The sequence below is a fragment of the Trichoderma camerunense genome (assembly GCF_050948025.1).
Source record: "Trichoderma camerunense strain CBS 138272 chromosome Unknown V8C40scaffold_3, whole genome shotgun sequence".
Taxonomy (NCBI): Eukaryota; Fungi; Ascomycota; class Sordariomycetes; order Hypocreales; family Hypocreaceae; genus Trichoderma; species Trichoderma camerunense.
The window spans coordinates 644,426-672,374 of record NW_028145367.1 but is presented as its reverse complement, the minus strand read 5'-3'; the positions used below and the strand labels follow the sequence as shown (position 1 = coordinate 672,374).

The window sequence follows — 27,949 nt, the reverse complement described above, 5'->3', positions numbered from 1 at the left end:
AAACAGACAGCACTGCGGCACGTGCAATGCTTAAACGCCAAGCATTGTGCCCCAGCGGCAAACGACAAACTCAAAACCCAAACCCAGCGATTGATGATGATCAGGTAAGGTACGTACAAGTAGTAAAGATGGCAGCGGAAGTATCCATCACGGATTTGTGGATTCCCGCGCCATGTGCCCCGGTGGAACTTTGCTCTTCGGACCCAGACGGACGGGAGTTGATGGGCGTAGAGTTAAAAAGTTGGCGCCATGCCTGATGCGGCGATTTGAAATGCTGTGCTGACAGATGGCATTAATCATCTTTCAATCTCGCAAGCCCCGAAACCCCGGCTCTTTGTTGTCTTATCGACCCTGGGGCGACGGAGCCGCTTTGGGGATAGCGCCCAACGTTTCGCGATGGCATCCTTCGCCCGCTGGTTCGTGCCTGGGCTGAAACACGGCTGTAGATGACACTAATTGCAGGGAGAGAGATCTTACAGTGTCTGTGCCTGCGAAATTGGATGGGGAAGAAGCCTGTGCTGACGACGAACTCGTATCGCATCGGTTGTCGCTGCAGGGCTGAGGGGGAATGTCTCGGCGTCCAAAGTGAATCAATCAAAGGGAAAGGAAAAGATTGTGGGCTAAAAATAATCGTTAATCCGTACTAAAACAGGGTACGATGTATTGGAATTGGAGTCGTAGGTAATACGCATGGCTTGCACGCACCAGGCGGATTGCCGTCAGGGTAGCCGTCGTAATGGTTGCCGTTTGGGTAGCCGTTATGGCTGCCGTTATGATAGCCGTCAATTTGAAATGGCTGACGAGCTTAATCCTACCTAAGCCGTGAACGAAAGCGAGCTGGGCGACGCGGACGATAATCGAGCCGCCGTGGCTGCGCTGTGCCGTTGCTACGGAATTCCGCAGTGGAATTGGCTGAGCTGATGACGATGCACAGCTACGTCCAGATGCGGCAGCAACTGAGCGCCAGGAGAGCTTGTGCAGTTTGGGTTAGCCTTTCGATAGGTAGGCAATCCTTCATCGCTCGCTGTTTTGCTGGCGTGGGGTTTTTGCAGCAAGCAAAAGCCACATCTCCGAAAAGCCCAACTCGGCATTCGGGCGCGGGCGATGCGCGTATATCCTCGGGCTCTGTCAGCAACACAGACACCGTCTGCGTCTGCACCTGTGATTGGCCACATCGGCAGCCATCGAATGGACGGGCGGACCAAAGAGTGCCGGGCAAAACACAAAATCTTGCCGCATCCCGATTCCGCAGCGCATCATTGGCTCGATGGCCGCGTACCGATTGCGAGGATGGACCAGCGCATTCGCATTCCTTCATCCCTGCGCCACGTCGCAAGTGCAGTGCAAGCCCCCTTTTCCCTGAGATCGTTGGTTTGGGTGTTGGGCCTTATCATCAGCCTTGACGTGCTGACTGATGGGATCGCCCAGGGCTTGGAGTTGCTTTTGATTGACGTGGTCTGTGCCGCCGCCCCTCCCATTAAGGATTTGAATTGGGTACGTACCCGTCTGTCTGTGGACTTGAGAGTGGTGCCTTGCCGAGGGCCGCAATACCCACCCAAGACCGTCGGAGTCATCAAAAATGGGCCCTCAATCGACTCAGCCCTACTAACTCGCTACTCTCGCTACAGGCTACAGGCTACAGTACCGGCTTCAAACAGCGGGTAGCACAAGCAACAGAATATCGACACCCCTGGCCCCAATCTCAATTCCAATTCCAATTGATGGGTCTGATTGGTGATGGGAGTGACCGGGCTGAGATTTGGGCCAATTCACGGCGATGACTGCGATATGGCTTGCATTTTTCTAGGTGCATTGGAAGACTCATTATGCACGAATGCGGACATAGGACATAGGATATAGGCAGCTCTGCACTGGTGGTTATTTACGGCCGATGAGACAGACACGTCTCGGAGGTCCGTCGCTCTCGTCTCCACGTCCCGTCCCCGACCACCGATCAGCCGGGCTAAATACACGCCTGTGATTGTCTTGACGGTTGGCAGCGACAGTTTTGTTTGAGACGGCTCGGCAAACGGAACGGCTGCGGGCACTCAGTATTACTGTCCTACTCCGTACCATGTTACAGTCCAGGCATCCCATCCAGGTACTCATACTAGGCACCAGAAATGAACGGCGAGCATCGCTATTGCTAGTGAAGCAGGGAGACGCAAGCGCAACGCGGCGCCTGTGCTAATCAAAGCGGATGCGAGCAATACGTTGGCCGTGTGCGAGTAAAAAAAAAGAAAAATAGCTTGTGATATGGTGTCAGTCCAAAACGACCGTTTAGGGCTGTGCTAGACGCTGTCGTGGCCTGCTTGGCAGATTCGTATACACATACGACGTACGACGTACGATGCACAACTACTAGTGGTACTAGGTACTAGGGATTCGCACTAATGCTGTTATGCGAGAGCGAGAAAAAGGAAAGAAGACACGCAAAGATTGAAATTGCCGAATAGGATATCCGCGGGCACCGCATTGGGACAGATTGTGCGCAAAAGGATGTGAAACCTGGGGTCACGCTGACTGTCAAGCCCCCCAGGCTGCGACACAACAGGCCAGATCACGGGCGGGCTGAGATTGAGCTGCGTTTAATTGCGATTGAATTACGGATGCCAAATGCGTGTCCCTGAGCAAAGCCTCGTGCACGGCCATGCGAATTATGCGCAATGCGCAGCAATTGCAGCCCTTTTGCAGCTCTCGTAGCTTCGCACGTACGCGTACCTGGCCCCAACAACAGTGATAGCAACGACAATTGCTCGAATGGGCAATGCACTCCTTGTCGCGATGGCTTCCTTTCGAATTGGATTGCCTAAAACAGCAAAACCATCCCAGCGTGGGTGACAAATGGGGGAGTGCGATTGCGATGAGATCTTCGCTCACGAGTTGGGCGGCACTAGCTACTAAGGAATCGGCAAGCATAACGGATCAAAAGCAACTGGCAAGGGGAGTGGACGCAGCATTCTCTGATTTGATTCCACCTTAGCGCAAAGTCTGATCTGTTGATGACTGTGCCGAATCGACGAGCATTACTACGCAATGACAGCGGTGCTGAGAAATAGACAAACGGAGCAATTAGGCCTCGGACAACGGTGCAGTGTCGGACATTGTAGGTCAGGGCTTGTTAATCAGCGGCCCTTCCAGTTGAGCTTGAGGGCAGGGAGAAGGGAAGAGCCAGGTGTGGGGCAGCCTGTGATTCATAATCCACAGTCGTCGGCTGGTGCTCACGGGCGAATCAGCGGTGTCGTGCACGCTGTCGAGCCAATCGTGATCAGTAATGGCAAGGGGTGCCGTCGTTAAGCCCGTAGCGAAAGGGAAGCGGAAGCTTCCAGCTAAACTGGCGGCTCTCTCTTACTGCTGCTAACCAAGCAATTTGGAACTGGAGGGAAAAATTTCTGACGGGCTGTGACTAATCGGCTATGCGAGTGCGAATGCCTAATGCGGACTGGCGCCGTAATCCCATTGCAAAGCAACGATGCTGCGAAGGAGTCACGCAAAATGCCGAAGCCGTCCGTGGCGTACGCCATGGTTTGCTCGCACCAAAGCCTCGGGCGGCCGTGTACTCTGGGACGCGAGGTACCTGGGCGCGGGGCGCAGGCGCAGCCAGGCGTCGGGTACTGTTCGCGGATGATTGACTCGCTGCTACGTCCGTACCGGAGACGCTGGGCTTTCGGATTTAGTCAGCGCCAAAACCCATGGCGTTGCTCACCCCCCTCCCCCCCCTTGCATCCACGCCTGTGATTTTTTCTGCTGAATGATCATGACTGTCTCACCCCTCCCCCCTCGCATCAATCGTGCCTCTTTTCGGGCCCGTCTCCCAAAGTCCGCTTTTACCGGGCTACAAGGGCGTGCCGAGTACGTACCTCGATGCCGAATGGATTTTTGCTGGGACCCGGTTGGGAGGCTCCGAGTTAAAAGAATGCCGACTCCCCCGACCTTGAGCCTCGATATCATTCAGCACAACAATCAAGCGAGCATTACAACAACAAGAAACATACAAGAGACACTCGAACAACAAACAATATCTCAACATCCATCTAGTGCTCGCATTGATACACAACAGCATCCACTAGGCATCTGAACACATCCCTGCAACCATATCTGGCTGCCTTGAGTCACACCTGCACTATATATCCATCTTCCTCCCCACCACACAACAAAATGTCTGCCTCAGCATCACTCCTCCGACAAGCTACCAAGAAGAGCATGTCTATCACTCAGACCTACTACCTGGCCCACAAGGCCCGAGCAAAGCTCTCTCGCGAGGCTGCTCAACCCGATCACGATCTCCGTCTCCTTGTCGGACACGCCAACCTCCTCGACTCTCTGATGCTTGAGCTTGCCGAGGCCGAGCGGGAGCAGGAGCGGTGGTTCAACCAGTCTGTCCGCAACACCAAGACCTCCGGATCCAACAGCAGCCGACACATCCAGTGGGCCGACCGAATCGAGGAGGAGGCCGTCGACGAAGAGTACGACTCCGACTCCTCTTCCGATTCTGACGACGAGTCCGACTACGACGAGATGGAGATGACCAACACCCGAACCACCATCATCCCCACAACCACCACCACAGTCAAGGTTGTCGAGGACGAGGTCATGGGTGACGACGATCTCGAGGAGGACTACGCTCAGCTCGAGCTCGTCCGCACTCCTTCACACTCAAACTCCCCTCCGGAGCTGATTGACCACGACTCCGAGTCTTCAGATGACGAGGCTATGCCCCCATCACCAGCCGATGCCGAGCTGCCTCTCCCCGCCAAAGAAGAGAGCGAAGAATCATCATATTACACAGAAGAGGATTTCTACCTGGGCCAGCGAACACCCGCGGGCCTGGTGTCGGCAATCTCAGTCTACTGATCGACACCAACCGATCCTTCTTCTTGTACACTACTATATGATTTGATTCTTTAGCATTAGCGATGGCATGGCTTTGGCAAGGCGTTCTGATTTCTTCACCATGATACCCCAAGAGGGAATATAAAAAGGCACAACGGCGTTTCTTCACTTATACTTTCATTTGTTCTATTACCACTATACACCATTAGAGATCACAGCTCAACGTCTTATTTCATACAATGTCATGGCAATGCGTTTCTTTTTTTTCATGAGGAGGAATGATTAGGTGCATGGATACACATTGGTGGGCCGCTCCCTGGAACAGGTCTTCCCTTGGTTGAGTGGACCACGAGTTAGTAGCAATGGGAACAAATCGAATAGCGATTTCCCAATTACAGAATACAAAAAACTGTTACAAACTCATCTACATTGTCTCCTACTCTTTGCTTGCAATCTTGTGACTCAAAATCCGAACCGAAGTGACTTGAACCCTGATTTGATTGACATTTGACAGGATGTCCGAAAACCCGCGGCAATGGCGGATGGGCCGAGCGGCACTAACAGGACGCCGCTCGGACGAAGCGGCATCGGTGGGAGTGGCAGCCGATAAGCAGCAGCCCAGGCTGAATACGTACCGGAGATGCATTTCAAATCCCAGGTCAGATGGCCCGAGGAGTTACGGTACGTACATTTGCGGCGCTAACTTGACAATGCCGGCGGCCCAGCTTTTGCTTTTGCTTACCGCCAGCCTTAATAATTGCAAATCCAATGCCAGAATCCAACGGAAAGAAAAACTACCTGCAGAAAACAAAGCTAAACAGAATTGAGTCCAGGCCCGCAATATCCGCCCGACCCAGCGAAAAGAAAAAAGCAACGATCCATGGATGAAAACTTCGATGAAAAAAAAAAACAAGCGTGAAAAAAAAAGCTACGATGGATCTATTACCATTACTCTAATGCTGTCGGGCGCTCGGTCCCTTGCCTGGGTCCCGTGGACAAATCGAATGGAGAAAGCTGCCAGTGGACACGACTCAAGTCCCGACGAGACGACAAAGACCAGGAAAAAAGGAAAATTTTTTGCTTGCAGCGAGTTAGCTTAGCCTGCTTGCTTTGTAAAGACGGCGACTTTGCGGATATCCGCTTTGCTTTTTTCTTCTACGGGTCTAGGGGGGTGTGATGAATGGGTAAAAAAGCAAGCGAAAGAGGAAAAAAAGAAAAAAAAAAAAAAACGTATGAGCTGGCAAGCATGCAAGATGAGTGAAGCCCTTACGAGATGCATTGCCGTCCAGATCTTTGCTTTTTTGCAATTTTCCCCACCACCAACACACCCCCCTTGCTTAAAATTGGCGGGTGAAAAGGCAGCAGCTTTTTTGTCTTGTGCCAAAAAAACCATAACGGGAGGGCCATGGATTTACGGTATGTAACTGCTGGCGACGGATGATTCGTCAGCGGGAGTTTGGATGTTAGGCATAACGGCCCAATCGCAACGCAAAAGCCAAAAACAAAAAAGGAGGGGGAAACTAGGTAGACAGAATGCCGGAGTGACGGTGTGTGAGTGTGTCTTGCTTGCCGTGATGCTTATGAGATCCGAGCCACGGTACATGCCGAATGGGTGTTTTCTAAAGCCCGCCCGTTCACCTTTGTTTGCCTGTTTGCCTGTCCTCCTTCTGGGCCGCCCCCAAAAAGCTTGGGCTTGTGCTTTTTCTTTCCCTTGCTTGAACCGAAAAACCTTGGCATTTTTGTTTTCGGCCATGACTAGTAGCTGGAGTGAATAACAAATCAGAGCCGTAATCCCGCCTAACGTGAAAATCTTCCCGTTGTTTTGTAAGCCTGCCGCACGCTGGCCATTATCAAAACCCCCCTAGGTTCAACTTTTATTTCCCTTTTCTGTTGCCTTCGTTTGCCTTCCCCCCGCAGCGTCGACCGGCGTGACCAACGCATCAGACAGGACATGGGTACATAACGGCGTAATTACGCAAGCCGTATGAGGGACAACGACAAAGAGGTGAAAACAGAATATGTGCCCTTACCCCACGTGAAACTCTCCCATCTTGGAAGGAGAGAGAACAAAGCAGATTTCAAGGGGTGGGCCGAGATTGGATCTGGAGGACACTTCGAACGACAAAATCGCATCAGCTTATCAGGCCATGTGTTGGGCGGGATTGAAGTACACGCCCCCCTCCTGACCCCCGTTTTGGTGTTGCGATATTTGCCATTTCCGTGAAGCTTTTGCTGTTTCTGGGCGGTTAAACTTGACCCCTTGCTTTTATTGACATTTCCGCTCTTTTTTAATTAACTATAGCTCTTGGCTCGTCCTGGCGCGATTAGTATCGTGCAGGTAGTGTCGCCATAAATCTGTCCATCTTAAGATGTGCAAAAATGGTACGATTACTCCGCATTTGCATCTGGGTCTTTATCGTACCTACATACCCATCGTACCAGGTATGTAAGCAATTCCGCGCACACTCATTATCAAATCTCGGCTCGCCTGACGCCAGTTCCCGCACCTCACGCGGCTCTTTTTTCTGCGACACCTCCCCCTCCGCTCCATCTGCTCTCCGCACAATAAGAGCTGAGCTGACAAGGGATGCAAAAATAGCGGATGGCGGCGGCGCGCTTCGCCGAGGAGGGAAGAAAGTAAATAGAGCATTTGTAAAGATAAGTTGGCCGTCAAGATAAGGCTGCGAACCTCGCTCGTTTTGGCAATAATACCTAGGTAGGCAGAGAGCTCGAAAGTTTAAAAAGGTCGCCGACTTAAGCGCCCGCTCCGAGGCAATTTGGTCCTCCTCGGACAACGTCCATTCCATATTTTCGCGCTTACTGGACCAATGTTGGTGTTTTTTGCCTTCGCCTTTCAAAAAAGGGCCATTTAGGCGCTGCTATTGGCTAAATCGTGCCGTGCTGAAGTGAGCTTTTGGCGGCGCCCCGAGTAATATCTTAGTTGTGCTTCATCTTTAGCTGCAAATCCGCCGCTTGGGAATTTAGGCCAAGCAAAGAGCCCTACGAGGCGTTTTGAAAGCTTAGATGGGAATAAGCACCAAGGCGTCTTTTCCCCAGCCGTCCTCTCTCCATTTTATCCAGCTACAGTACACACCCGTTAACTTGGGAGAAGACGCGGAGATCCTCGTTTCATGAGCTCTCTCCTAAGCTGTAAGACGTGAAGCGGAGTCCGGCCATCGGCCATCAGATTATCTCGGTTCCGCTGCGGACCCCGCGCGGATGTTGCCCGTGGACTTTGGCGGCAGCGAACATGTTTGACATGAGGCGGGGCTTCACCTGTCAGATCTGCGTGGGCGCCACATGTCGGTGCTGCTTTAAGGGTGTCAAGCCATATGTCGTGGGCTGGCGAATTCATTTCTTGCATAACCCGATGTATGCAAATATTGGACTTGGAAAAGGAGAAGCTCAACACGTAATAAATAGTAAGTTGAATACAGACTCAGGTTAATCCGATATTGAGTAGTGATTTATATACATCTATATTGAATATGCTCGTAATTAAATTTGACCCCTCTCTAACTGCTTCCATTCCATTTTAAATTAATGTCCAAGCAATGCATGTATCTATCTAAAAAATTCCCATGTAGACCCTCGTTTCATTTCCTCCATCTTCTCCATTTTATATCTTTCTATATCTTTTCGTCTCTATCATATTATTCTATATCGTGTATTATCTTCTGGTAGCTCTGTAGACGGCCAACTCTGAATCGATCTTCCGTCTCAGCAGTGGTCGTGTATAAATCGTCATTGTCTTATTGCTTCTCCGATGCCATCACACTTTCGATCCTCTTTTTGAATCTCATCGGTAGCAAAAATAGCGCTGCACCGATAAACATGCAGCCAGAGAAAATTTGGACATCCAGGTAGACTGGAGAGTGCGATCGTCGAAGCCCAAGGGCCATAGCCTCGGCAACTAAAAAAAAATGTCAGTTCGGAGTTGGTGGACAAGCTGTATATTGAATCCTAGGGATACATGTGAAAGATGACATACAGGCTGAAGGGACGGCGGAAATCGTCCAAACTATTGATAGGGCAGAAGGGAGAAGCTTCATTCCAAAGGCATCAGCTAGCATAGGTCCAACCATCTGTAAAGCTTTGTGTTAGTTTAATTCAATTTGTTGCGGGGAAAAAAGCCGAAATACTTACAGCCCAACATGTACCAATCGTTGTTCCTCCAATAATGGAAAACGCAAGCAGAATCGAGTACGAGGTACCAGATGTCCAGAGGCATAAACACCATATTCCTGCCAAAGTTGTTGCCCCTATCACCATATTTAATCTTCCCACGCGGTCACTAAAGTAGCCCACGATTGGTCTACCAATGGCCATTCCAAGGTTAGCCAACGCTCCCAGGATAGAGCCTTGGTGAGCAGTGAGGCCAATTCGAACGGCATTGTCTGGGAGTGAGAATAAAACGCATGTGTATCCGATGATGCTGAGGAACATCCATGTCGAAATGAGGAGAAGCTCGGACCGTTTGAAGAGGGCAAAATCAAACGCGCGTTGGGTAGGCTGAATGTGCTTATTCCTATCCTTGATCAGGATGATGCAGATGACGTTGACTGCAGCGGTGCAGATGGCTGTGATGCGAAATGCCCAGGCAACGCTAATGTTGGAAATCATGGCTTCGGTGGACAAGCTGTAGATGAGACCTCCAATACCGCTTCCTGCAGCGGCAATTCCGTTTGCAATGCCCTTTCTCCGGTGAAACCACTGGGGGATAATGCCGATGGTACCGATATACAGGAATGAACAGCCCCAGCCAAACAGCAATCCCTGAGAGAGAAAAAGGTGCCATGACTGCGTAGCGAAGCTTGCTCCGACTAGAGCACCTGCCTCCATGATGGCACCCATGAGTAGAGGAGGCTTGGTCCCAAACCTTCTGGTGGCATGTGTGACGAGGGGAGCGATGAGGAGGATCTGAGATTGGGATAGACCGCCGATGAAGGAGTAGGCGATTTCCGATGTCCCGGGGAAAGCGTTTGTCGAGATGTAGTGAGTGAGATATACACCGAAAGCCTGTGGTAAAGAGGGTGATTAGATTCTTTTCTGATGGTTTGGCAAGGTATTTTGTTTTTGATGCTGTCAATATGGACTTACACCGTTGACTCCCCATGTGCTCGCTGTAATCATCAATTGGCACACAACGCATACCCAACCATATCCTCCATCGTGCTCATCACCTCGTAGTGGTTGTTCTTGTACATCGGTGTTTTCAATCGTTTCTTCTGAAATAGGGGTTCCGACTTGATTTACCGTCTCGTCGTCGCTGGTAAAATTTTGCACAACCGTCATTGTGATTTCAGAAAGGGGGAACAAATGTAAAGGTCAAAAGAATGTGCTTTGGGGTTTGTAACTAAAACACGACTTAGGATGTGATTAAAGTACAAAGATCAAATACCGAACAAGCATGCCCTTGATATTGCATATATATATGGATTGTCCCTTTCACGCCCTGCATACATGTATGTTGTATGTGTACCATTACGTCGTCCCTTGCGCTTGGAAGAAACTAACATCAGCTCATAGGATCGCTCCGGATAGCATCTGTGCCGATCAGGGTTTTACTACCGAGCTGATTCCGATCCATCTAAACAAAAAATCAAAATCATGACCGCATTCGTTTTCGCATCTCGTCTAACTTGGCTATCGTGACGGTCTGGCGGATATCCACAGCTTCCATTGCATCTCCGGGCGGCTCGCTGAGAACTGCCTATTTGGGACTAGTACATATATATCAAAACATCATGTATTGCCTCTTCTGTCAACTCTTACGGCGCGGCCTCGGAGAAGGCGAATTGTCAAGGGGAAGCAAATTCACGATTTCAATACTGGTAGCCGATTGATGAATAGCCTATTTGAGGGTATCATGGAGAAATGAGCCTTTGCTTTGCTAGATACCTCGTATAACCCCCTCTGTTCTTCATTATGTCATCGTGACACGGCTGCAATCCGTGCACTTGCGTATTTGTTCTGGGATAGAGTACCCTTTATGTACTGGAAATGATACGCCGTGAGAATAGTTGAACGACATGTGTTTATGTAGGCACATGTCAACTTATACGATCAAGGATATTACCGTGTCCTTTCATTTTGTACATATCGAATACCATTCATTATCTTGGCTGAGAATCAAGCCTGAACAAGCTTGGTATATCGTTAGCCTTGGTTCTGAGTTCACATTGTCGTTGACTATTGACTTACATTCTCACTCAAATTGTCGTTTGCCCCTCTCTCCGTAACTTTGACTTCGTCGCCAACTCGAAGCAAGGCTCCGTTGGGCCCTGCAAAGGACCACTGCCCAAACACTGGTTTCACTGGCAGACGTGTTAGCCTATCATGAACAGGGAGAGAATAGAAAGAAATCTTACGAGGGTACGCCTTGTTTACGCGTCTATCTCTAGCTATTAAGCCGTAGACTTGTGTGCTCCTCGGAGATCCAGTCCCTGTCTGTATATCGGCGTTGACACTTAGACAACGAGGGGTCTTGAAGACACAGCGGACAACTGCTTTTGGCGTAGTTCCGTCTTCTGCAAATACAGTGAGCTCTCTCCAATGATCTTCGTCCCACGCCGCGACAGATCCCACATCAACGTGGATATTAGTACGGAAGCGAAGCAAGACATCTTCTTGCTGATTATCTGGCGGTAGCCGGATTCTGACGTCCTCTTCAGATGCCGTTGATGTCACCAGGAACGGAGCAGCGTCCGCGAATCGGATTCGTTGTGGCTGGAAATGGTCACCGGCAGCCTTGATTGTTAATGGCAGCCGGTGTTTAGGGATGTATGCAGCTCCTGGGATCTCGCGGCTACCCGATCCGGAGATGAACAGTAATCTCGTAGGTATGTCGAGATGCTTGCTAAAGAACTCGGCCGGGCCATCTCCCATATCAACGGCCGAAGCCTCGGTTCCGAAGACGCTCACTTGGTATGACGGCGCGTCTAGACATGACAGTGGCGATGGTGTGAGAGGAATAGTAATTGAAGACTCCGGCTTGGCCAATGTGTGCTTGATAGTCAGCTCCGACCAATCATCATTGATTGATGGCTGGAAAAGTGCCAGTTTATACACCCGCTTGACGGTAAGGTGCTCGGCCAGATGAGGTCGTATTGTCGGGTGGCTCTTGGGATCCCTGACAAGGATATACTGCCGGTCAAAGCGAAAGCCCTCACTCGTGATTTCTGCAATTGACACCTCAATTGGCAAGAGTGATTTGACAGGATAGATGAACAGCTAAAAACCGTGTTGTTAGCAAGCGTCATGTGGCTTATAGGACTTCGGGCCAAAGGGCAAGACAGAGATCGCCAAGCCCTGGGCAGCAAGTCTTGAGATGAGACAGTGATGGAACGGGTTCGGTACCCTTTGGATTTTCATCTTGCTGCCTAATTGCGGTCGGTAACAGTTACCGCATCTATATGTTGTTTTGCGCTCAGCATTCGCTCGGCGCTCGGCCTCATCACCACTATTTTGGATAGCGCAATCTGGTGCTGACCGTCACACTCGCTGCTCTTTTGTGAAGCTATCCGTCTACTGTTGCCGTCAATAGCGCTTCTCGTGGATCAAAAAGAGTGCACGGAGCGAGATGATGAGTTGCAGCTGGGAGGAATGAGCGAGAAAAGCGCAAGCCAAAGCTCTAGCGGGCCATGAGTACTGTACATGTAGCAGCAGCCGCCATAAGGTGCTGGAATGGATTCAATTGATGGGAGTTGTTCAAGATGGATGACCGTGTGTGTGCTCATCAGCCCCCTGTCGCCGTGATAGCACGCTTTGCCGTAATTGGAATAACGTGAGCGAACACCGCTAGTCCCAACATGGGCATTGTCGGCATTCCGCTCACCTTCGAACTTGACCAGCCAAGCTCGATAAACCCAATACTGGACTTGAACTCTCATCAGCCCATTGAGCCACTCACGCGGGGCGCTCGGTGACTCGGCCCAGGGATTCTTTCATCACTCACTCGCAACCACACTCGTTCTGTATTAGGATCAAGGGAGCGAGCATCGAGAGTCTGGCCCGTGGTGCTTGATTGATCCGACGCAATGGAGGTTTCCACCGTGCCGTGTACGCTCTGCAGGAAGCGGCGGGTCAAGGTATGTACCGTGTCCATGCTATGGCGAGCTGCCATCTCGGTTCGGATTGTGCGGTTGACTCACGTATTCCCAGTGCGACAAGCGCTTGCCGGGCTGTGCGCGGTGCGAAAAGGCATCTCGCTCATGCCCGGGCTACAACCATCTACGCAGATTCCTGGACGAGAGCCAGAACCTCCGAAAGAAGTTCTCCTCGGCCGGTGCCAGTCCACAGGATAGTGGCCTTATCAAGTCCGTAGACTCACGTCCTGTGACTGAGGCGCCTTCCATTGCTTCACCATATTCAGGCTCGCTTGATTCAATCTTGTTACCCACGACAGCCTCCGGAAGCAGTGACGTTGCTCAAACTCAGGCAACAACTCCAACTCCAATCCCGCCCGAAATTCAGCTTACGTCTCAAAATGATGCTCTGCAGGGATCTAGCTCTAGCCTGGATAGGGCTGGCCAAGGCAGCTTTTCTATTAACCAAGATATTCACGACACGTCCTTTATCACGACTGAGAGCATCTCAGACTCAGACTTTGACTCCAGGTTTTTCGATATTGATCCCCAGGTCTACTTTGCGGATGGAAACAACTGCTGCGGATTCATACCATCCCTCTCCTTGATAAATGATGCCAACGGCCCGCAAGGACCATCTCTCTCCTGGCTTAATGACGTCAATTTGGAAGGATATGGACAACCTGGATATGAAGTGGACACCGAGAGATCAGAAAGATCAGAAAGGCCAGGGACTGACCTGTCGTCTCCAATTCCAGATTCTTCGACCGAGGCCGACCATGAGACCGCATATCTGATCCGATATTTTGCTGAAAGAATCAGTCCGTGCTTGGATGTGTTTGATATTGAGCGATTCTTTGGACACATTGTCCCTATCAAGGCAATACGAAGCCCTCTTTTACAAAACGCCTTGGCTGCCATTGCTGCAAAGCAATTTGGGAAGACAAAACGAGAGACGTACTCAACGAATCATCAGACGCCTGGCCGGTCGATGCTGGAGCAGTACTCTGAAGTGGCTCACATCGACTGGTTTTACAAAGCCGCAAGTTTCTATGACAAAGCTATCGGCCATATGATGAGATTGCTGCAAACACTGCGTGACGGCAGCCCTGCTTCATCACCTGGAAGTACACCATCATCAATGGATCTGACATTGAACCTTCATTCAGCAGTGTCACCATCATTTAAGAGGCGTCGGACTGGGAGCATTCAGGATTCTCATAATGTTGTGGACGATCTTTTGGCGGCAATATCCGTGTTTCTTCTCTACGAATCACTTGATAATCGATTTGCAGAAGTCTCTAGGTATAGTCTGATTTGCATTCATTCGTTTTATCATTGAAAACTAGCTGGCTAATCACGTCTTGAATTAGGCATATGTCTGGCGCTCAATATCTGCTTACGTTCAACTTGAAGCAAATCTTCGAAAACACCGAGCATAATCCCCGCAGCGGAGCATACGGCCTAAGTACTCGAAGAGCTTGGCAAGCGTCTTTTTGGAACATTGTCTGTATCGATTGGGTTACATCCTACACCGGAGAGGTCCCGCCACGCATTGATATAGAGAACCTCGAATTATGGAAAGCTGCGGGTCTACCAATGGTTGTCGTCAATGGTATTCACCTACCAGTTTCACTTTGCGGCGATGAAACTTCAGGACACCAATTACAAATGACGGAAACGGTGGCCTGCAGAAGTTTGATATGGGTCATTCTGAAGACACTTGCGTTTGTGGCTGATGAAAAAAGCGGCAACAAAATTGCAGATAGTAGCCCTCTAGATGCTGGTAAGACAAGTGGAAGCTCACTCCATAAAATTCACAGCTGGGATGACATCTCCCAACATCTCGACAACTGGTGTGCTGCGTTACCAGACACCTTTGAGCCTTGTGCGAGGATAGCACAACGATACAACAATATCCCTACGCCTTCAGATACCATGCCGCCGAGGTCGGAATTTCAAAGTGCATTCCAAGAGCTCTTCTACGCCAATGCCATGTGCGCAACGGCTGCAGTCTTATACCATTTTGTGCAGCTTCTCCTCTTACTTCATAAGCCTCTGAATCAAAAGCTATCAGAGACACATCCGGAGTTTGTGGCCAAACGCCTCAATGCATATCGCCAACTGTCAGCTCAGATCGAAGGACATGCCAATGAGATATGTGCAATATCACTGGGGCGACCAGATGACCCTGTTCGACTGCACATGGTACAACCTTTGTATATAGCAGGGCTTTGCTTTGAGGCACACGAACAGAGGACAGCATTAGCCCAGCTCCTAGCGACTATACAGCGGGAAACTGGGTATTCAACTACGGAGAGAGTTGCAAATCTGCAGCAGCAATGGGGATGGGATAGTACTCCGCCGGCACTTGATGTGATGTAAAATATGGCTACAGGTACTTGGGGCATGAATAAACGATCAACATATAGAATGCACAGACTCATGAGAAATTGTAACTTGACCAACCACAAGTGAAGACCTGATAGTAAATCAACCGACTTAGTATATATCATAATATGTCAATAATCTGAAATACGTCGATCAATTGTATTATCTCTATTGTTGCGTAGGTACTCATAGTTGCAATTACTCAACCTGAATCCCGAACGGTGCATCTCACTCAGTACGTGTGCAGCTGTCGACGCTTGGCCGGATATGGCAACTCTCAGCGAACTGCTGTGTCAGCCTTACCATTGATTACCAAGCTGTGATGGAGAAGGCGAATTGTATGCTCTCTGATTGGAAGTGGGTAGGTGTCTGCAGTATTCAATCAAGATGTTAATGGCACGTTGAATGGACCTCTATGAAAGTATCTGTCTTCTGGTATCATGAGCATTACTGGATATTTAGTAATCTTGATTCACTACACAGCCAACACATGAGCTAGTGCCGTCTAGATGAAGTTCAATCCGAGCAGCATATGGACTTATTCCGGGAAACTACTATTAGTGGTATTGTGGTGAACAACAGTCATGAAAGCCATAAGCTAACAAAGAGAAGCATTGGATTGGATATGGTGATGAATAGTGTCCAATATTGTTTTCGAGAGGATTTCGCCTACTTGCATGCTATTCATAACTTGCATAAGCCGCCACGGATGGGATGAACGACCTCAAGAACATGGCAATAACACTAACCCTAATTTAGCCAGACAAGGACCCTGATTATGTAACTCTGAGACATGCTGTGGCTTTGCGGCAACCTCGTGCTGACTGATTACTAACTCCGAATGGCTTCATCCTCTTGAATCATCGATTACGTTGTTAAGAATCCTTTGGCTGTACTACCGATACGCCATTGACGCCCATGGGAGCGAAATCGAATCCTTCAATGGACCATCTATTTTTAAAATGCCTATGAGATCTGAAGACAAGATGAATGGCATCATATCTCCCTTCTCTCCTCGATCTCAGACCAAAAGCTGGGGGGCGATCTCTAGAAGTCGAAATATTAACCTCAGCGGCGATAAGAAATGCTTATTTACGCTTAGTTTCGATTCCCTGGCTGCTTCTACATGCCCAAAGTCTACCCGGAATAACCCTCGATCGCGGATAGAAGCCCCATTGAACCGCAATCTGTAGTCGGCTCGCGTGACTTTGGGGGGGTTGCCGCCAGTCCCGTGTACCTTGATCACGATGAAAACCGCCCTTTGGACCGTGGTGTTTCGTGCATCCGATCCACCGATGAGTCTGTGCTCTTGCTTGAATGCCGCTCCGATCGCGGTGCCTGCATGATCAGGTCAGGTGTGCCGGTCTTGACCAGAGCTCCCTTACCCCCTCTACAGCTACACCTTGTCCACTTTCAGGAACAAGAAAAATCGGAGGGGTGTGAAGGGTGTGGACGATCAGACTGGTCGATTTCTCGCGCAATTCCGGTGTCCGGGTATCCATCTGTCCATCACAAGACCGAGGCTGCCCCACCTTTGCCGGCAGCGAGCTCCTCAGTTGTACGGGCAACATCGGAAGCAAATAGAGACGATTTAACGATTTGACGGGGTTTACAGGCCTGTGAGCTGCAGCTCGGATTGGGTTTTCGGTTCGGACGAAATCGATCGGTTTGCGCTCTCGGAGGGTGTTCATTGGCTCACGCAGTGGCAAATGGAAAAAGTCCATGGAGCTCGGGTTCCTCGCTTTTGCTCTGTCAGCGGCTTATTGGCTTTCCCCCGCATAATGCTGTTTGCTGGAGCACCGCGGACTTTGTCGGACCTAGCAACGCCCATGGCTGATAGGGCTGTAGATGACTGAACAGTCATGACGGGATCCAGTACCGCCAGCAGCACCTTTGGTGATTGGTACAACGCCCAAAGCCGTGAGTATGAGGAAAACGACGGTCGTCAACCAACGAGCCGCGATCTTTCTCGTTGGCGGTTATCTTGTGAGTCAACTGTTCCACTTGGCTTCCGGTAGATTGGTACTCAACGTCCAAGCTTGATGCTATACAATCCCGTCCATCCAAACTATCTCCATTGCCCACATGCCCCGAAGGACCAATCACCGACAAGTTTCGGCTCACTCCCTCATGATCGCCTCAGAGTCAATCGCGATCCGTGGAGGTGGAGGGGGTGTGAACCGATGCACAGGCATTTGTCAGGCTTCGACTCCCGATTAGCGCCGGTACTGATTAATCGCCGCGACCGTGGATTTAGGCCTTAGGTCTTACTGGCACCCTTAATCACGGGTGAGGGGGACGGAGGTTCAACAGCCTTATGTGGCAGCCACGGATTTGTCACATCCTCGCTCCAACCCGTGACTTGGTGCCGGCTGGTGCGGAGGCGTGGACTTAAGAATCTGGCTGGCAGGTTGGAACCGGAAATAGCAAAATGGCTGCTCGCCAGTCAGCCTTAGCGGAGATAGAGGGAGGTGAGGGTGAGACCTCCCGTCTGTCATTTGGGTTTAGGCCTTTGTTCGGTGAATCAACTTGAATGTCATCCATCCGGATTACCGAAGAGGACCGTTGATTAAGCTCACAAGGGCCCGCGCTTAGTATTTGACAACTAGGCTACCATCCACACTTGATGGCGGTTGACTTGCTTCCAATCTTCTGGGAGCAAGGCTGAGCCAATCAGATCGCGAACCGTTTGGTGTTTCGAACAGCCGCTTACTCAGACCACTACACCTCGAGACTTACTACCTATTTCGAGGTCGTCGTGGCTTATGTGGTGGCGGCACTTACACGCGGGGGACGAAGTCTAATCGACAGTTAAGCGACCCGCGGCTATTCGCCTCGGCAAAGATAAGATTTGATCACAGCAAATGCCATCTCGGGGATAGTTCGCTGATAGAACGGCGTGCTGGACTTTGCCTGAAGGCTTCTTTAGCGCAGCTGTCAGATGTCAAGCGACTTGTACACAGCTTCCTGCTTTGGGGTCTTACTTGGCCTTTAAGGTTTGGCTGCGATGCTAAGACAGCTTGGTGGAGGCCTCTGTAAGTGAGATTTTACACTCTTTTCTACAAACTCCTATTCTGGAATAGTGAGATGTCAACGGACAGCTGGAAAGCAGAGTATGTTTTCTCACACCATGAGATAAGATATCGGTGTATGTGTCAGCTGATCTCGGACATCTGCCGTTGTTTTAAGAGATAGCTCAAGAAAGATAACAATATGGGAAGAGCTGTTGCAGATTACTCATCACCTTCTAGAGGTGACCTTGCCGAAATGTTGTGATATATGAGACATAGGTTGTATGTAACATGAAGAAATTTGATCTATTAGAGGAGCATACAGTTTCTGATCATGTAGAATTACGTAGGGAGTGATTATTATGCTTTTTCAAATCCTATCCACGGTGTTATTGTATTAGAAGGTTCCTGCTTGGCGGATTGGATCTTTGCTTTGTCATCCATGCTCAACGATTATTCGTTGTGACTTCTCATTTTCGTTGTAAATAACTTGGACGCCCTTCCTTCAAATGCCCTCAGAACTAAGCCATGAACGTTAATTTTTTTGCTGGTTTTTAGCCTCTGAGTTTGGTCGAGGTAAGCCTGTGGTGGTGATGATCTCGTTGAGTCTTTGCCATTATCTACCGCCTTTATTGAGTTTGATCAATGTGATTGTTGGACTAATTGTGATCTTATTTAAATGTACGTTTATATGCCCTGTATAATAATTACTCCGACTAGCGGTATTGTGGCAGACAGAACAGATCTTTTATGAAGCGCGAACAAATTTGGGGAACTGCCTGTACCCGCTGTCAGCCCTGCTCTCCTATCTTTTTTTGTCTACTCAGGCACGAATGGCTTCTAGACAAGTTGATCATGGAGTTAGCAATGACGTATATATCGTGAAACAGATCGGAGCCATAGTGGTGCGGTGGGATGGGCCTGAGAGACTGTATCTGGAATCATGTTTGCATAGAGCCCTACCATATATGTATTTTTGTTGGAGTCACACTGGAAATTGTATATGAGATTGATCTAACATCTAATCTAGTTCTATCTCCAATTGGATCACCTTAATCACTTTGGTGGCTGCTCGTAATGCCGCTTGTCCTTCCATCAAATCTTTGCCTTGTCAACAGGTATAGCCTTTGGATCCACTTTGCGAGCCCATTCCTTGTCAATTGTTATCTGCTCAGTTCTTGACTTCTTGTTCCAATATCGCTCGAACTCGGCCTTCTCTTGTCGCCACCGTTCGAGTTCGTCTCCTAGAAACGCAGTGATGGCGACTGCACATTCGGTAACCTTCTCCATCGGTACCAGATGGCCGCAGTCAAAAGTCTCCTGTTTAACTCGGCCAGCAGCAGCACCGCCGCTGCCTCCAACTCCTGTCCCTGTCAGTGCCATTTTCAGCCGTCGCTGTTCTGGCAGTGAAATGTTTGACCTTTCTCCGAAGATGTACAGAATACTGGGACGCAATTCTGGCAAGCGGCGAAAGACATAAACTGGTTCGGGGCGGTAGAGTGGGTATCCTGGATATTCTTCATCCGAAATGGGGTCTTTGTCAACATAATTCTCTCCTGGAATCTTGGGGTATGTAGGTCGGAGGAAAGTGAACAATTCTTGATGTTTTGAAGTCGTAAGCGTGAAGCGTTTGTCTTCGGCATGCTCGGCAGGGTAGAGCTCCGTGGGAACCTGGCGGAGGCCATGCTCTATCCAAAGGTCCAGAACTCGTGGACCCCAAGACTGAAAGAACTTGCTTCCTTTGAACCTCGATGTAGCTGCATCCTTTGATGGCCAAATGTCTTGACGGGAAGTGGACGACATGGCGGGGGGAATGCTGCTATTCGGGACTTGTATGACGGGATCGATAAGAACCAGGGACCTCAGTAAGCGGGGGTGTCCAAGAGACAAGAGTGCTCTGTTTCTTATGTTAGTACAGATCGGGGAAGAAGGGTGCCCAGATGTCTCTTACAATTGAGTGCCACCCATGCTATGGCCTATTCCAACGATCGGATGAGGCATGTCATCTTGTTTTTGGTTGATGAGATACATCAAGTCTCTCGCATTATCGGTCCAACTCGCTACCGCTGGTCAATAGCTGAAACAACATCGCATAGTGATCACTAACGGTCATTTCCAAGGATTTTCTCATTAAGGACGCCTGATTGGCCCTGGCTCCACATGTCCGCTATCCAGATTGACCGGATGCGAATGCCTGCTTGAGACGCCCGTTGATATATCTCCTCCCAGAGAGGCTCATACAACTCCTGTAGGCCGTTGAGCATACTCCTTACACTGGGCATTTGCAAGAATCCCACTAACCTTTGGAAAGCCGTTGGCATGAGCACCGATAATTGTCACATCGCCGGGCTTTGGTGTAGGGTTGTCCAACGGAATGTATTGCTTCACCGATAACCTTGGCGTGTCGGTATCGCCATTAGCTGTCGCTCTAATGTACTCTCTCGTGTGGGAGCCCTTGACGGTGTGTTGAATTACACGAAACGACGATGCCATTCTGAAAAGAGTATTTCGTTGCCCAAGTTGAAGAATGGGATGTAATCGAATGTTTTTGTTAGGAAGAAAGACTCTAAGAGTCCTCCCTAACATGGTTGTCAGCAATAAAGCACTCTTAATTGACTTCTGGTAACACACAACCGCCTAAGTAAGCCTCGGCTTCATCGGGAATAATGCTGAAGTTTATATGGACTGGTACGGCTTACCGACCTCGCCCTACTGGATAGCTTGGTTTATTGATGGAGGCCCATAGCGGGCCACGACCGTATCATGGGGTTGGATGACGGAAATAAACCGGTGTCTCAGTCGTGTTATGGGATATGAATATCCCCGTCTATTCTCTTCAGCCGGTTTTGCTCCATCATCACATGTAAGAGTATGACGGACAACTCCTCAATTAGTGGTCCATTTAGTCTTTCTAATTAATATTGCTTTGCTAGCTCTATATCTCCCTGCCTCTCTAGAATCCGCCGCACTAGACTATCATTGATGGGCGTTGGTACCCCAACCTCCCTCCCCCTTCGACACCAGTATCCATTGATGAACAGGATCTCCGTCTTCTGCCCCCGCCGTAAATCTACTACCATGGAGCAAGTTGTCTCTGAGTTTGCACGAATAATGCCATTCACTGTTGTCTCCAGTTTGTCAACTGAGAAGCGTTCCGAGATGCCAGGTATCCCCCGTAGCTCTGGAAATGCCTGTATAACTCGAGAGATTTCTGTGAGCAGAGCTCGGCGAGTGTCAGGTATGGTGAACAGAAGCTTGTTTTTGGCATCATTTAGAGCGCACAGAGGATTACAGAAAGCATTGACGGCGAGCTTCTCTAACTGGATCTGGAGAATGTCCAAGGTGGAGTACGTCGTAGCGTTGAACCTCGGGACAAGAGGAAGGGCTTCCAGTAGGTATGATGGCTCGGTTGCTTCTGTATCGGACTTTGATCGAGGAACAGGACTTAGCGATGTAGCGGAAAAGCCAGTGTGCGTAATGTCAAAAGGGGCATTCAGTGTGACGCCGTGTGAGATGACACCGGTGAGATAGTTTGGCCTTGTGGCTGGATCGGTGAACACTTCTTCGTTGGCGGCTTCAACCATACCAGATCCGTTTTGTAGAAATAGTATATGCGAGGATGTGTTTAGTCGGCGCTTTAGTGGCTTGAGAGCTGCTGTTGTTTGCGCACCCTTGACCGAAACAATGAGATGGTCGATGATGTCGTCCTGAACGGCTGGGCTTAATCCGGACTCTGTCTGAACGCGGTGCCATTCCCCGTTATCCAAGACCTCGACATGATAATTATCGTAGTCCACAACTTCTCTTTCTACCGTTTCTAACCGTATTTTGCGACCTCTCTTGATGTACTCGTCGACGAGATTTGGTCGATGTAGTAACAAGGTGATGGAGGGCGTTAGAGGGGCTGGTATCCCTGCAAGGCAATGCACTGCAAAGGTGCCAATGCTACCGAGTCCCAAAACATGTACTCTGGGTTGATTACAAGTAGCCTTTGGAGCCATCGTGTTCATTCTTCTCATCCAAATCGCGGCCTTGATGTATACGTATGGAAGGTGTTTAGCCGGCATGATCTGTACGGTGCCATGAGACATTCACCTGTTTTGAATAGAGAGATAGCTGTTACATGTAACGCATTTGGTTTCCTTACAAAGTTACCACGAAATAGAACATATCTTTTGAGTGCTCTTTGGATTGCAATATCTTCAGATGATCCATACATATGGTATCGACCCCACCACAGACGCCTTTACAGCTTATTGCAGAGCGTCGTAGGGCGTGGTATTTTGCTTTTGATCGCGGGTTCGATTCTTCTGAACAGTTGTCCATAGGCACGTAGTCAGTGTCATCGAGTCAGTTGAGTGTCTTGTGAGCCCACAGCGCAATGCAATGGGCGCAGGGCGCGGAATCACTTCATTCCGGAATCAAAACCGGAGTGGAGCGGACGCATCTCGGCGGAGGCACCGATGGCCGCCGAGCCGTTTACGGCGCAGATTTCACGCCCTACGCCTTATACTCCATGCAACTAGCACTCGAGCTTGACCCTAAATCAACAAGTTTAGATGCAGACTCGGTAAGATCGCCAATTTCAGTTTAGGTCCGCGCATCACTTACAACTGCTTCACTGCCGCGGCAAAGAGAGTCCAGAAGCTCCCAAGTAAATGTATGTGATCGGCAGTCTTTGAAAGAGTGATTTGTAGGAGCATGCTTACAGATAGTCGTGGCATGTCCATCAGTACGCCGCTCCGAAAACCACGCCCTACTCCCTACCTGCTTGATGCTTGGAATCGCTGGTGCTTCACTCAGCTTTACTAGTTCTCCAACCTCCATGTTCAGATACCTAGATCATAAGATGCAAGCTGATGAGCCAATTTAATACAATGCTTTATCAATGCTTTAAAAGTGCAGGCCACTACTAATATCATGATGTGATCCTACTCCAAGGCCACCAGCTTGACTATCGCCAAATGCGAGATCCCGTGTAATATCTTCCTTCTAAATCGCCTTTGCAAAAATGGCAGTTGAATCTTCCCCTGCGCCTTTGGACGCATCCAGACTCGAGATCAATGCCGTCCCCAATCCTAATCCTGCTCCAGATATCGATGATCCAGACGTTATGAATGTCAAGACATTTACGGACCGCATGATAACGGCTTCTTGGACTGAGGAGAGAGGTTGGGCTAATCCTCAGGTGGTTCCCTACGGACCCATCTCCCTGATGCCCTCAGCAAGCGCTCTGCAGTATGCGACCCAATGCTTCGAGGGCATGAAGGTCTTCCGTGGTTATGACGGCCGTCTCCGTCTCTTCAGGCCTCTGTACAACTGCGAGAGGATGCTCAAGTCAGCGACGCGTATCTCCCTTCCGGCATTCGATCCGCGGGAGTTGCTCAAGCTAATCCATAAACTTTGCGAGCTCGAGGCGCCAAAGTGGCTTCCCAAGGATAAGCCTGGGTCGGCGTTGTATCTAAGACCAACCATGATCGGGTCAGATTCCAGCCTGGGCTTCAAGGTGCCAGAAGAGGCGCAGCTGTACATCTTCATGGTATATTGGCCGGGCCCCAAGTTAGTCACCGTGAATGGCGGAGCTGCGCTCCAAGCAGGAACACGGTTGTTAGCGAGCAGCGTTTCTGCGGTTAGGGCTTGGCCTGGAGGCACCGGATCAGCCAAGGTCGGAGGAAACTATGGACCAGCGCTTGCAGAACATGGTCTGGCCAAGGAGCAGGGCTACGATCAAGTGCTTTGGTTGTTTGGACCAGATCGCCAGATCACTGAGGCGGGTGCAACGAATATCTTTGTGATATGGAAGACACCCTCCGGCGATCTTCAAATGCTCACACCTCCATTGGACAAGGACGGCCTGATACTGGCTGGTAACACGCGGCGCAGCATCATAGAACTGGCACAAGATATGTTTTCCGTGGAAACTGCAAGCAAAGAACTGCAGTGCGAGGTGCTAGAAAGAAATATTACTATGAGTGAGGTCAAAGAGGCGTCTAGCAACGGCAGGCTAATGAGCGTCTTTGTGGTTGGAACGGCGTTTTGGATCCAGGAGGTCAGCGAGATTGGCTTCAATGGTGAGAGTATTAAGGTGAACATTGGTGTAACGACACATGTTCCACTGCTGAGGGAGAGAATGACAGAGATCATGTTTGGGAAGAGGGAGAGTGATTGGGTAGACATTGTTCAGGAGTCATGATAGAATGCATTGACCTCTCTATGAACCACTCGATTTGTTAGAAGAATTTGAGTGTGAGCCAAGGCATGACAGTAACTAATTACATTCGGAATGCCATATGAAAGACTGTACATGCTTCGGCATAGCTTAAGCTGAACCCTCCTTGCTTACCGGTGCATTATTGAGATGACGGTCACGAAACAGCGAGAGCCAGCAGTCATCATCAGCAATGGTCTGATCCCATGGATCTACAGAATCAAACATGATCCGCCTAGCCTCGTCCTGAAACATCCTATCGGTGGGAATAATACCTAGTCTCATTTGTTCCTGAGCATAACGGCCTAGATGTAATGCCAGGACCTCGGGAAAGGTCATGGAATTGGTTTCTTCACTGAACGGGTTCAAAAGTGCTGGCTGGGTTGCCAACTCGGGCGAAGGACCGGGGCCACTGATAGGTGAGGCTGTGTGTCCGCCATCCCATATTCCTAGGCTCTGCTCCGTTGCTTGCTGGATCTGGGAGAGATGATCCTTCGTCCCGTGGCTAGTGACTGAGAACGGAATTAAGGCTCTTGACTCGGCTCCGATGAGATACGGGGGCATTGCATGTGTGACCTTGACTGCGACGGAAGACTCAAAGCAGTGCTCTCCTTTCCAGTTGTCCATTGTTGCGCCTTTGCGGAAGTGCTTTGTTAAATGATCGACCCGTTCTTGCCAGGTCTGCATGCGGATGTTACAGAAGCCACACCTTGATGATACCGGAGGGCCTTGATCTTTCCAGGAATCAATGATGGGCAGAGTTTCAACGTGGTGCGCAAGTCGTAGGTGCTGAACAAGGTGATCTTTTCGGCTGAAGGTAGGAGTCTGTCCCTGGCTCTCACAGGCACCGTGATTATGAGAATCGAGATGCTTTGCATTAGGATCAAGCATGCTGCAGTATGCGCAGTGTGCTCTCCCAGTCTCAGGTGAAATTACCGTGCCGCCGAATGGAGCGCATCGCCAGCGCTCGAGATTGAGATGGAGTGATTTTTCATGTCTGGCCCAGTCATATTTGCTCTTGAACGAATCACAGCAGAATGTGCATGGAAATATCCTCTTATCTTGGTCTTTGTCCTTCATCTTTGTTGTATTTACTCGAGTTCGTTTCGTCACCTTGCTGCGGGAACGACTGTTCGAACTTCGAAAGGTTGCTGAGCTAGTCGAGGCATTGGAAGCCGATGAATAGCTAGTGCCGCTCCCGAAGCTAATGGTTGAAGCTGCGCGGCTGCCGAATCGTTGGCTATTGAGGCTGCCAGATGAGGAGGAGCGAGTTCGCAAGGGGGTATGTTTCAAAGCATCAGCAATGGCGGATAAAGAAGCCGGCTCGGTTTCAGGCGGTGACTCGCGCCATCTCTGCATCGGATCTAAAGCATCAGGAACCACTGTCGAGCTTGCGATGTCTATTGGTGGTGAAAGGGTTGATTGATATTGTTGGCTGCGAAAGTACCGGCTCCGTCGTCTCGGGAGGCCACGCGGCTGGTTTTCAGTTGCTGGAGAGTATTGAAGCATCTCAGCAAGTCTACAGGTATGTGCCATCGTAGCTGACGTCTCACTTCTGTCTCCCCCTTCGGTCTGTGATGCATCATTATGTGCTAGACTTGATTGTAGAGAGAATGATGGTGTCTGCCAGCGGGGCTCGTTGAGGCTAGGATCTATCATGTATGTTGGGGGAGTGACATTTGATTCTACCGAATCAGCAAAGATTGACTGGTATCCGTCGAAGAGCCCTCGGTTTGACGAGTTCTCATCGAACGATTCTTCATAAGGAGATAGCTGAAATGGAAGGAAATGGTTTTCTGACAGGTCTAGATTCTGTGCGCCGGTTGTCTCGTGGTCGGTCTCTGTGGCAAGTCCTAGGCAAGTGAGGTCAAGTTGCGAGAATCTCATTACTATTTCTATGAGCACTGGCTGCGATGTCATTATAGTTGGAGGAGGAGACTTACTATTATCATCGAGATTCTTTACTGATTGCCATAGCTCTGTGCTGGTGTCATCCTTGGGTTGCGCCATTGAATTTGGTTAATACGATAATCTCCTAGATCAAAGCTTCTGAGACAATAGGTTCGACCCCCGAGGAGGCGAAATTCGTGACCTATGGGAAAATGATGTAACGCTGCAAATCCAAATCCAGCAAGCTCGGTGAGTTTGTGATGTTTGATGAAGGAATATTGAAGATTGGCATGTCGGGGATCTTCCGGTCAGACGGAGCTCTGTCCCCATTTGGCTTGCCGCGAATCGGACTTGGCTGGCCCCATCTGCTTAACCTGACTGGAACAAGTATCCATAAGCAAGCGGGACACTGTAACTGGGAGAAAATGAAAGACGATATATAATATCACGAGTGTTAGACTCTTCATAAAATGGACTACAACTAAGAAATTTTGATAAAAATATAACTCCTATGGCAATTGTGTACCTTCTAGGGTGATTAGCCAGCTCTTGATCTTAGTGATACCAATTCCTAGGCCTATTTGCTAACAGACATGTTAGTAACTGATCGCTTTTTTCTTTAAACCACCTGACATCTACACAACATGCTCGTTTCATTTGCCGACATATTAACTCTCTCGAATACGGTTGGCCTCTAGGCCTATCGACAGGGATACTACGCTCGGCTATATCCTCACGTATTAGTTACTGGTCGAATGCCCTCAAAGCCAAAGAAATAATGGCCCAGTTCGGTATTTTCGGGACCCACATGCCGGCAGACCGCACCACAAGTGTGCATGACGTTCATCTCGTTCTCGCTTCTACCAGTTTTGTCCTCGGTTGTTAGTCTCGTGGCCGTTTGCTTCGGCAGGTCTATTTGTCCACTTTAATTCTATCGCCTTGGCCGGCGAAGGAGTAAAAGCTTGTTGTACATGAAGTAATCGTGCTGCTGGCAAAGAAGATGAAGACTCAAATTCCCGTAAGTGATTGAGACCTAATGGGTGGCGCAATAAAGCCAATATTGAAGTCTCAGCAATTGATAGGAAAGCCTCCTCAGCCAAATAGACTTGGTATCTTAGAAATGTCCCGCTCCGGGAGTGATGAAAAGTCTATCTTCCGGCCTGTAAGGCTGTTCGGAGGCCGTACCGAAATTGCCGGATCTGCAACAACCCGCTACTCCACCGTCTAAATCCTTTGGCGCCCTGTTGATATTGGTAGACCGGAGCTGAGCCAAGATGGACGGGTCTCGCCATGAACTTGTAGAAGCGAAGCTGAGAAATCAAGATCTGCCGCTGAAGAATCAAGCTTAATTTGAATTTGTCTATGTCGTCATATGCTGCGGGCGAAAATAATCCTTCCAAGGGGCTGCTTGCACTTATATAAAACGAAGCCACTCAGACGACCAGAGAATTGTTTTGCAACTACGACTTAATCTCAACAAACTTGAATTAATCTCATCCTACACAGCAATATAGTAGCCGTACAAGATG

The 27,949-nt window shown here is 49.5% G+C and overlaps 12 protein-coding genes across 12 annotated transcripts; 4 read left to right on the top strand and 8 right to left on the bottom strand.

Annotated features, from left to right (window-relative positions):
- Positions 1-1,082: 1,082 nt before the first annotated feature.
- Positions 1,083-2,103, top strand: V8C40DRAFT_235166 (uncharacterized protein). Its single transcript, XM_083213796.1, has 2 exons — positions 1,083-1,494; positions 1,629-2,103. The coding sequence occupies exons 1-2, from the start codon at positions 1,105-1,107 to the stop codon at positions 1,779-1,781; spliced, it is 543 nt and encodes a 180-aa protein (XP_083076879.1). The 5' UTR covers positions 1,083-1,104; the 3' UTR covers positions 1,782-2,103.
- Positions 2,104-4,055: 1,952 nt separating this feature from the next.
- On the top strand, positions 4,056-5,175 carry V8C40DRAFT_138156 (uncharacterized protein). The gene has a single exon (XM_083211159.1). The coding sequence runs from the start codon at positions 4,159-4,161 to the stop codon at positions 4,852-4,854; it is 696 nt and encodes a 231-aa protein (XP_083076878.1). The 5' UTR covers positions 4,056-4,158; the 3' UTR covers positions 4,855-5,175.
- A 213-nt stretch (positions 5,176-5,388) lies between these two features.
- On the bottom strand, positions 5,389-6,557 carry V8C40DRAFT_235162 (uncharacterized protein). The gene is made up of 2 exons (XM_083213795.1): positions 5,667-6,557; positions 5,389-5,514 (listed from the first exon to the last, which is right to left on the bottom strand). Exon 1 carries the CDS (start codon positions 6,224-6,226, stop codon positions 5,930-5,932), a length of 297 nt encoding a protein of 98 aa, XP_083076877.1. The 5' UTR covers positions 6,227-6,557; the 3' UTR covers positions 5,389-5,514; positions 5,667-5,929.
- A 366-nt stretch (positions 6,558-6,923) lies between these two features.
- On the bottom strand, positions 6,924-7,785 carry V8C40DRAFT_138223 (uncharacterized protein). Its single transcript, XM_083211160.1, has one exon. The coding sequence runs from the start codon at positions 7,638-7,640 to the stop codon at positions 7,158-7,160; it is 483 nt and encodes a 160-aa protein (XP_083076876.1). The 5' UTR covers positions 7,641-7,785; the 3' UTR covers positions 6,924-7,157.
- On the bottom strand, positions 7,307-8,356 carry V8C40DRAFT_235157 (uncharacterized protein). The gene has a single exon (XM_083213794.1). It carries the CDS (start codon positions 8,195-8,197, stop codon positions 7,931-7,933), a length of 267 nt encoding a protein of 88 aa, XP_083076875.1. The 5' UTR covers positions 8,198-8,356; the 3' UTR covers positions 7,307-7,930.
- Positions 8,357-8,585: 229 nt separating this feature from the next.
- Positions 8,586-10,128, bottom strand: V8C40DRAFT_284328 (major facilitator superfamily domain-containing protein; the record flags this gene model as incomplete). Its single annotated transcript, XM_083222138.1, has 4 exons — positions 8,586-8,746; positions 8,825-8,918; positions 8,980-9,852; positions 9,934-10,128. 4 exons carry the CDS (start codon positions 10,126-10,128, stop codon positions 8,586-8,588), a joined length of 1,323 nt encoding a protein of 440 aa, XP_083076874.1.
- Positions 10,129-10,367: 239 nt separating this feature from the next.
- On the bottom strand, positions 10,368-12,552 carry V8C40DRAFT_235154 (uncharacterized protein). Its single transcript, XM_083213793.1, has 4 exons — positions 12,193-12,552; positions 11,205-12,066; positions 11,038-11,150; positions 10,368-10,980 (listed from the first exon to the last, which is right to left on the bottom strand). Exons 1-4 carry the CDS (start codon positions 12,205-12,207, stop codon positions 10,966-10,968), a joined length of 1,005 nt encoding a protein of 334 aa, XP_083076873.1. The 5' UTR covers positions 12,208-12,552; the 3' UTR covers positions 10,368-10,965.
- A 320-nt stretch (positions 12,553-12,872) lies between these two features.
- On the top strand, positions 12,873-15,305 carry V8C40DRAFT_262400 (Zn(II)2Cys6 transcription factor domain-containing protein; the record flags this gene model as incomplete). The annotated part of the gene is made up of 3 exons (XM_083219360.1): positions 12,873-12,923; positions 12,997-14,225; positions 14,294-15,305. 3 exons carry the CDS (start codon positions 12,873-12,875, stop codon positions 15,303-15,305), a joined length of 2,292 nt encoding a protein of 763 aa, XP_083076872.1.
- Positions 15,306-19,417: 4,112 nt separating this feature from the next.
- V8C40DRAFT_262399 (Alpha/beta hydrolase family-domain-containing protein) lies at positions 19,418-20,815 on the bottom strand (the record flags this gene model as incomplete). Its single annotated transcript, XM_083219359.1, has 4 exons — positions 19,418-20,219; positions 20,274-20,382; positions 20,430-20,568; positions 20,624-20,815. 4 exons carry the CDS (start codon positions 20,813-20,815, stop codon positions 19,418-19,420), a joined length of 1,242 nt encoding a protein of 413 aa, XP_083076871.1.
- A 422-nt stretch (positions 20,816-21,237) lies between these two features.
- On the bottom strand, positions 21,238-22,323 carry V8C40DRAFT_284325 (ketopantoate reductase family protein; the record flags this gene model as incomplete). Its single annotated transcript, XM_083222137.1, has 1 exon — positions 21,238-22,323. One exon carries the CDS (start codon positions 22,321-22,323, stop codon positions 21,238-21,240), a length of 1,086 nt encoding a protein of 361 aa, XP_083076870.1.
- A 1,010-nt stretch (positions 22,324-23,333) lies between these two features.
- V8C40DRAFT_284324 (aminotransferase) lies at positions 23,334-24,515 on the top strand (the record flags this gene model as incomplete). The annotated part of the gene is made up of 1 exon (XM_083222136.1): positions 23,334-24,515. One exon carries the CDS (start codon positions 23,334-23,336, stop codon positions 24,513-24,515), a length of 1,182 nt encoding a protein of 393 aa, XP_083076869.1.
- Positions 24,515-26,704, bottom strand: V8C40DRAFT_235147 (uncharacterized protein). The gene is made up of 2 exons (XM_083213792.1): positions 26,474-26,704; positions 24,515-26,419 (listed from the first exon to the last, which is right to left on the bottom strand). Exons 1-2 carry the CDS (start codon positions 26,538-26,540, stop codon positions 24,642-24,644), a joined length of 1,845 nt encoding a protein of 614 aa, XP_083076868.1. The 5' UTR covers positions 26,541-26,704; the 3' UTR covers positions 24,515-24,641.
- Between the last annotated feature and the right edge of the window lie 1,245 nt (positions 26,705-27,949).

What these genes read in the sequence shown, in the direction of transcription:
- V8C40DRAFT_235166 (XM_083213796.1), top strand. Translation starts at nt 1,105, where the DNA reads ATGCGCGTATATCCTCGGGCTCTGTCAGCAACACAGACACCGTCTGCG. An exon ending in CCATTAAGGATTTGAATTGG is followed by an intron (nt 1,495 to 1,628) that starts GTACGTACCCGT and finishes CTCTCGCTACAG; the next exon opens with GCTACAGGCTACAGTACCGG.
- V8C40DRAFT_138156 (XM_083211159.1), top strand. Translation starts at nt 4,159, where the DNA reads ATGTCTGCCTCAGCATCACTCCTCCGACAAGCTACCAAGAAGAGCATG.
- V8C40DRAFT_235162 (XM_083213795.1), bottom strand. Translation starts at nt 6,226, where the DNA reads ATGGTTTTTTTGGCACAAGACAAAAAAGCTGCTGCCTTTTCACCCGCC.
- V8C40DRAFT_138223 (XM_083211160.1), bottom strand. Translation starts at nt 7,640, where the DNA reads ATGGAATGGACGTTGTCCGAGGAGGACCAAATTGCCTCGGAGCGGGCG.
- V8C40DRAFT_235157 (XM_083213794.1), bottom strand. Translation starts at nt 8,197, where the DNA reads ATGCAAGAAATGAATTCGCCAGCCCACGACATATGGCTTGACACCCTT.
- V8C40DRAFT_235154 (XM_083213793.1), bottom strand. An exon ending in CGTAAACAAGGCGTACCCTC is followed by an intron (nt 11,151 to 11,204) that starts GTAAGATTTCTT and finishes CACGTCTGCCAG; the next exon opens with TGAAACCAGTGTTTGGGCAG.
- V8C40DRAFT_235147 (XM_083213792.1), bottom strand. Translation starts at nt 26,540, where the DNA reads ATGGCGCAACCCAAGGATGACACCAGCACAGAGCTATGGCAATCAGTA. An exon ending in AAAGAATCTCGATGATAATA is followed by an intron (nt 26,420 to 26,473) that starts GTAAGTCTCCTC and finishes TCATAGAAATAG; the next exon opens with TAATGAGATTCTCGCAACTT.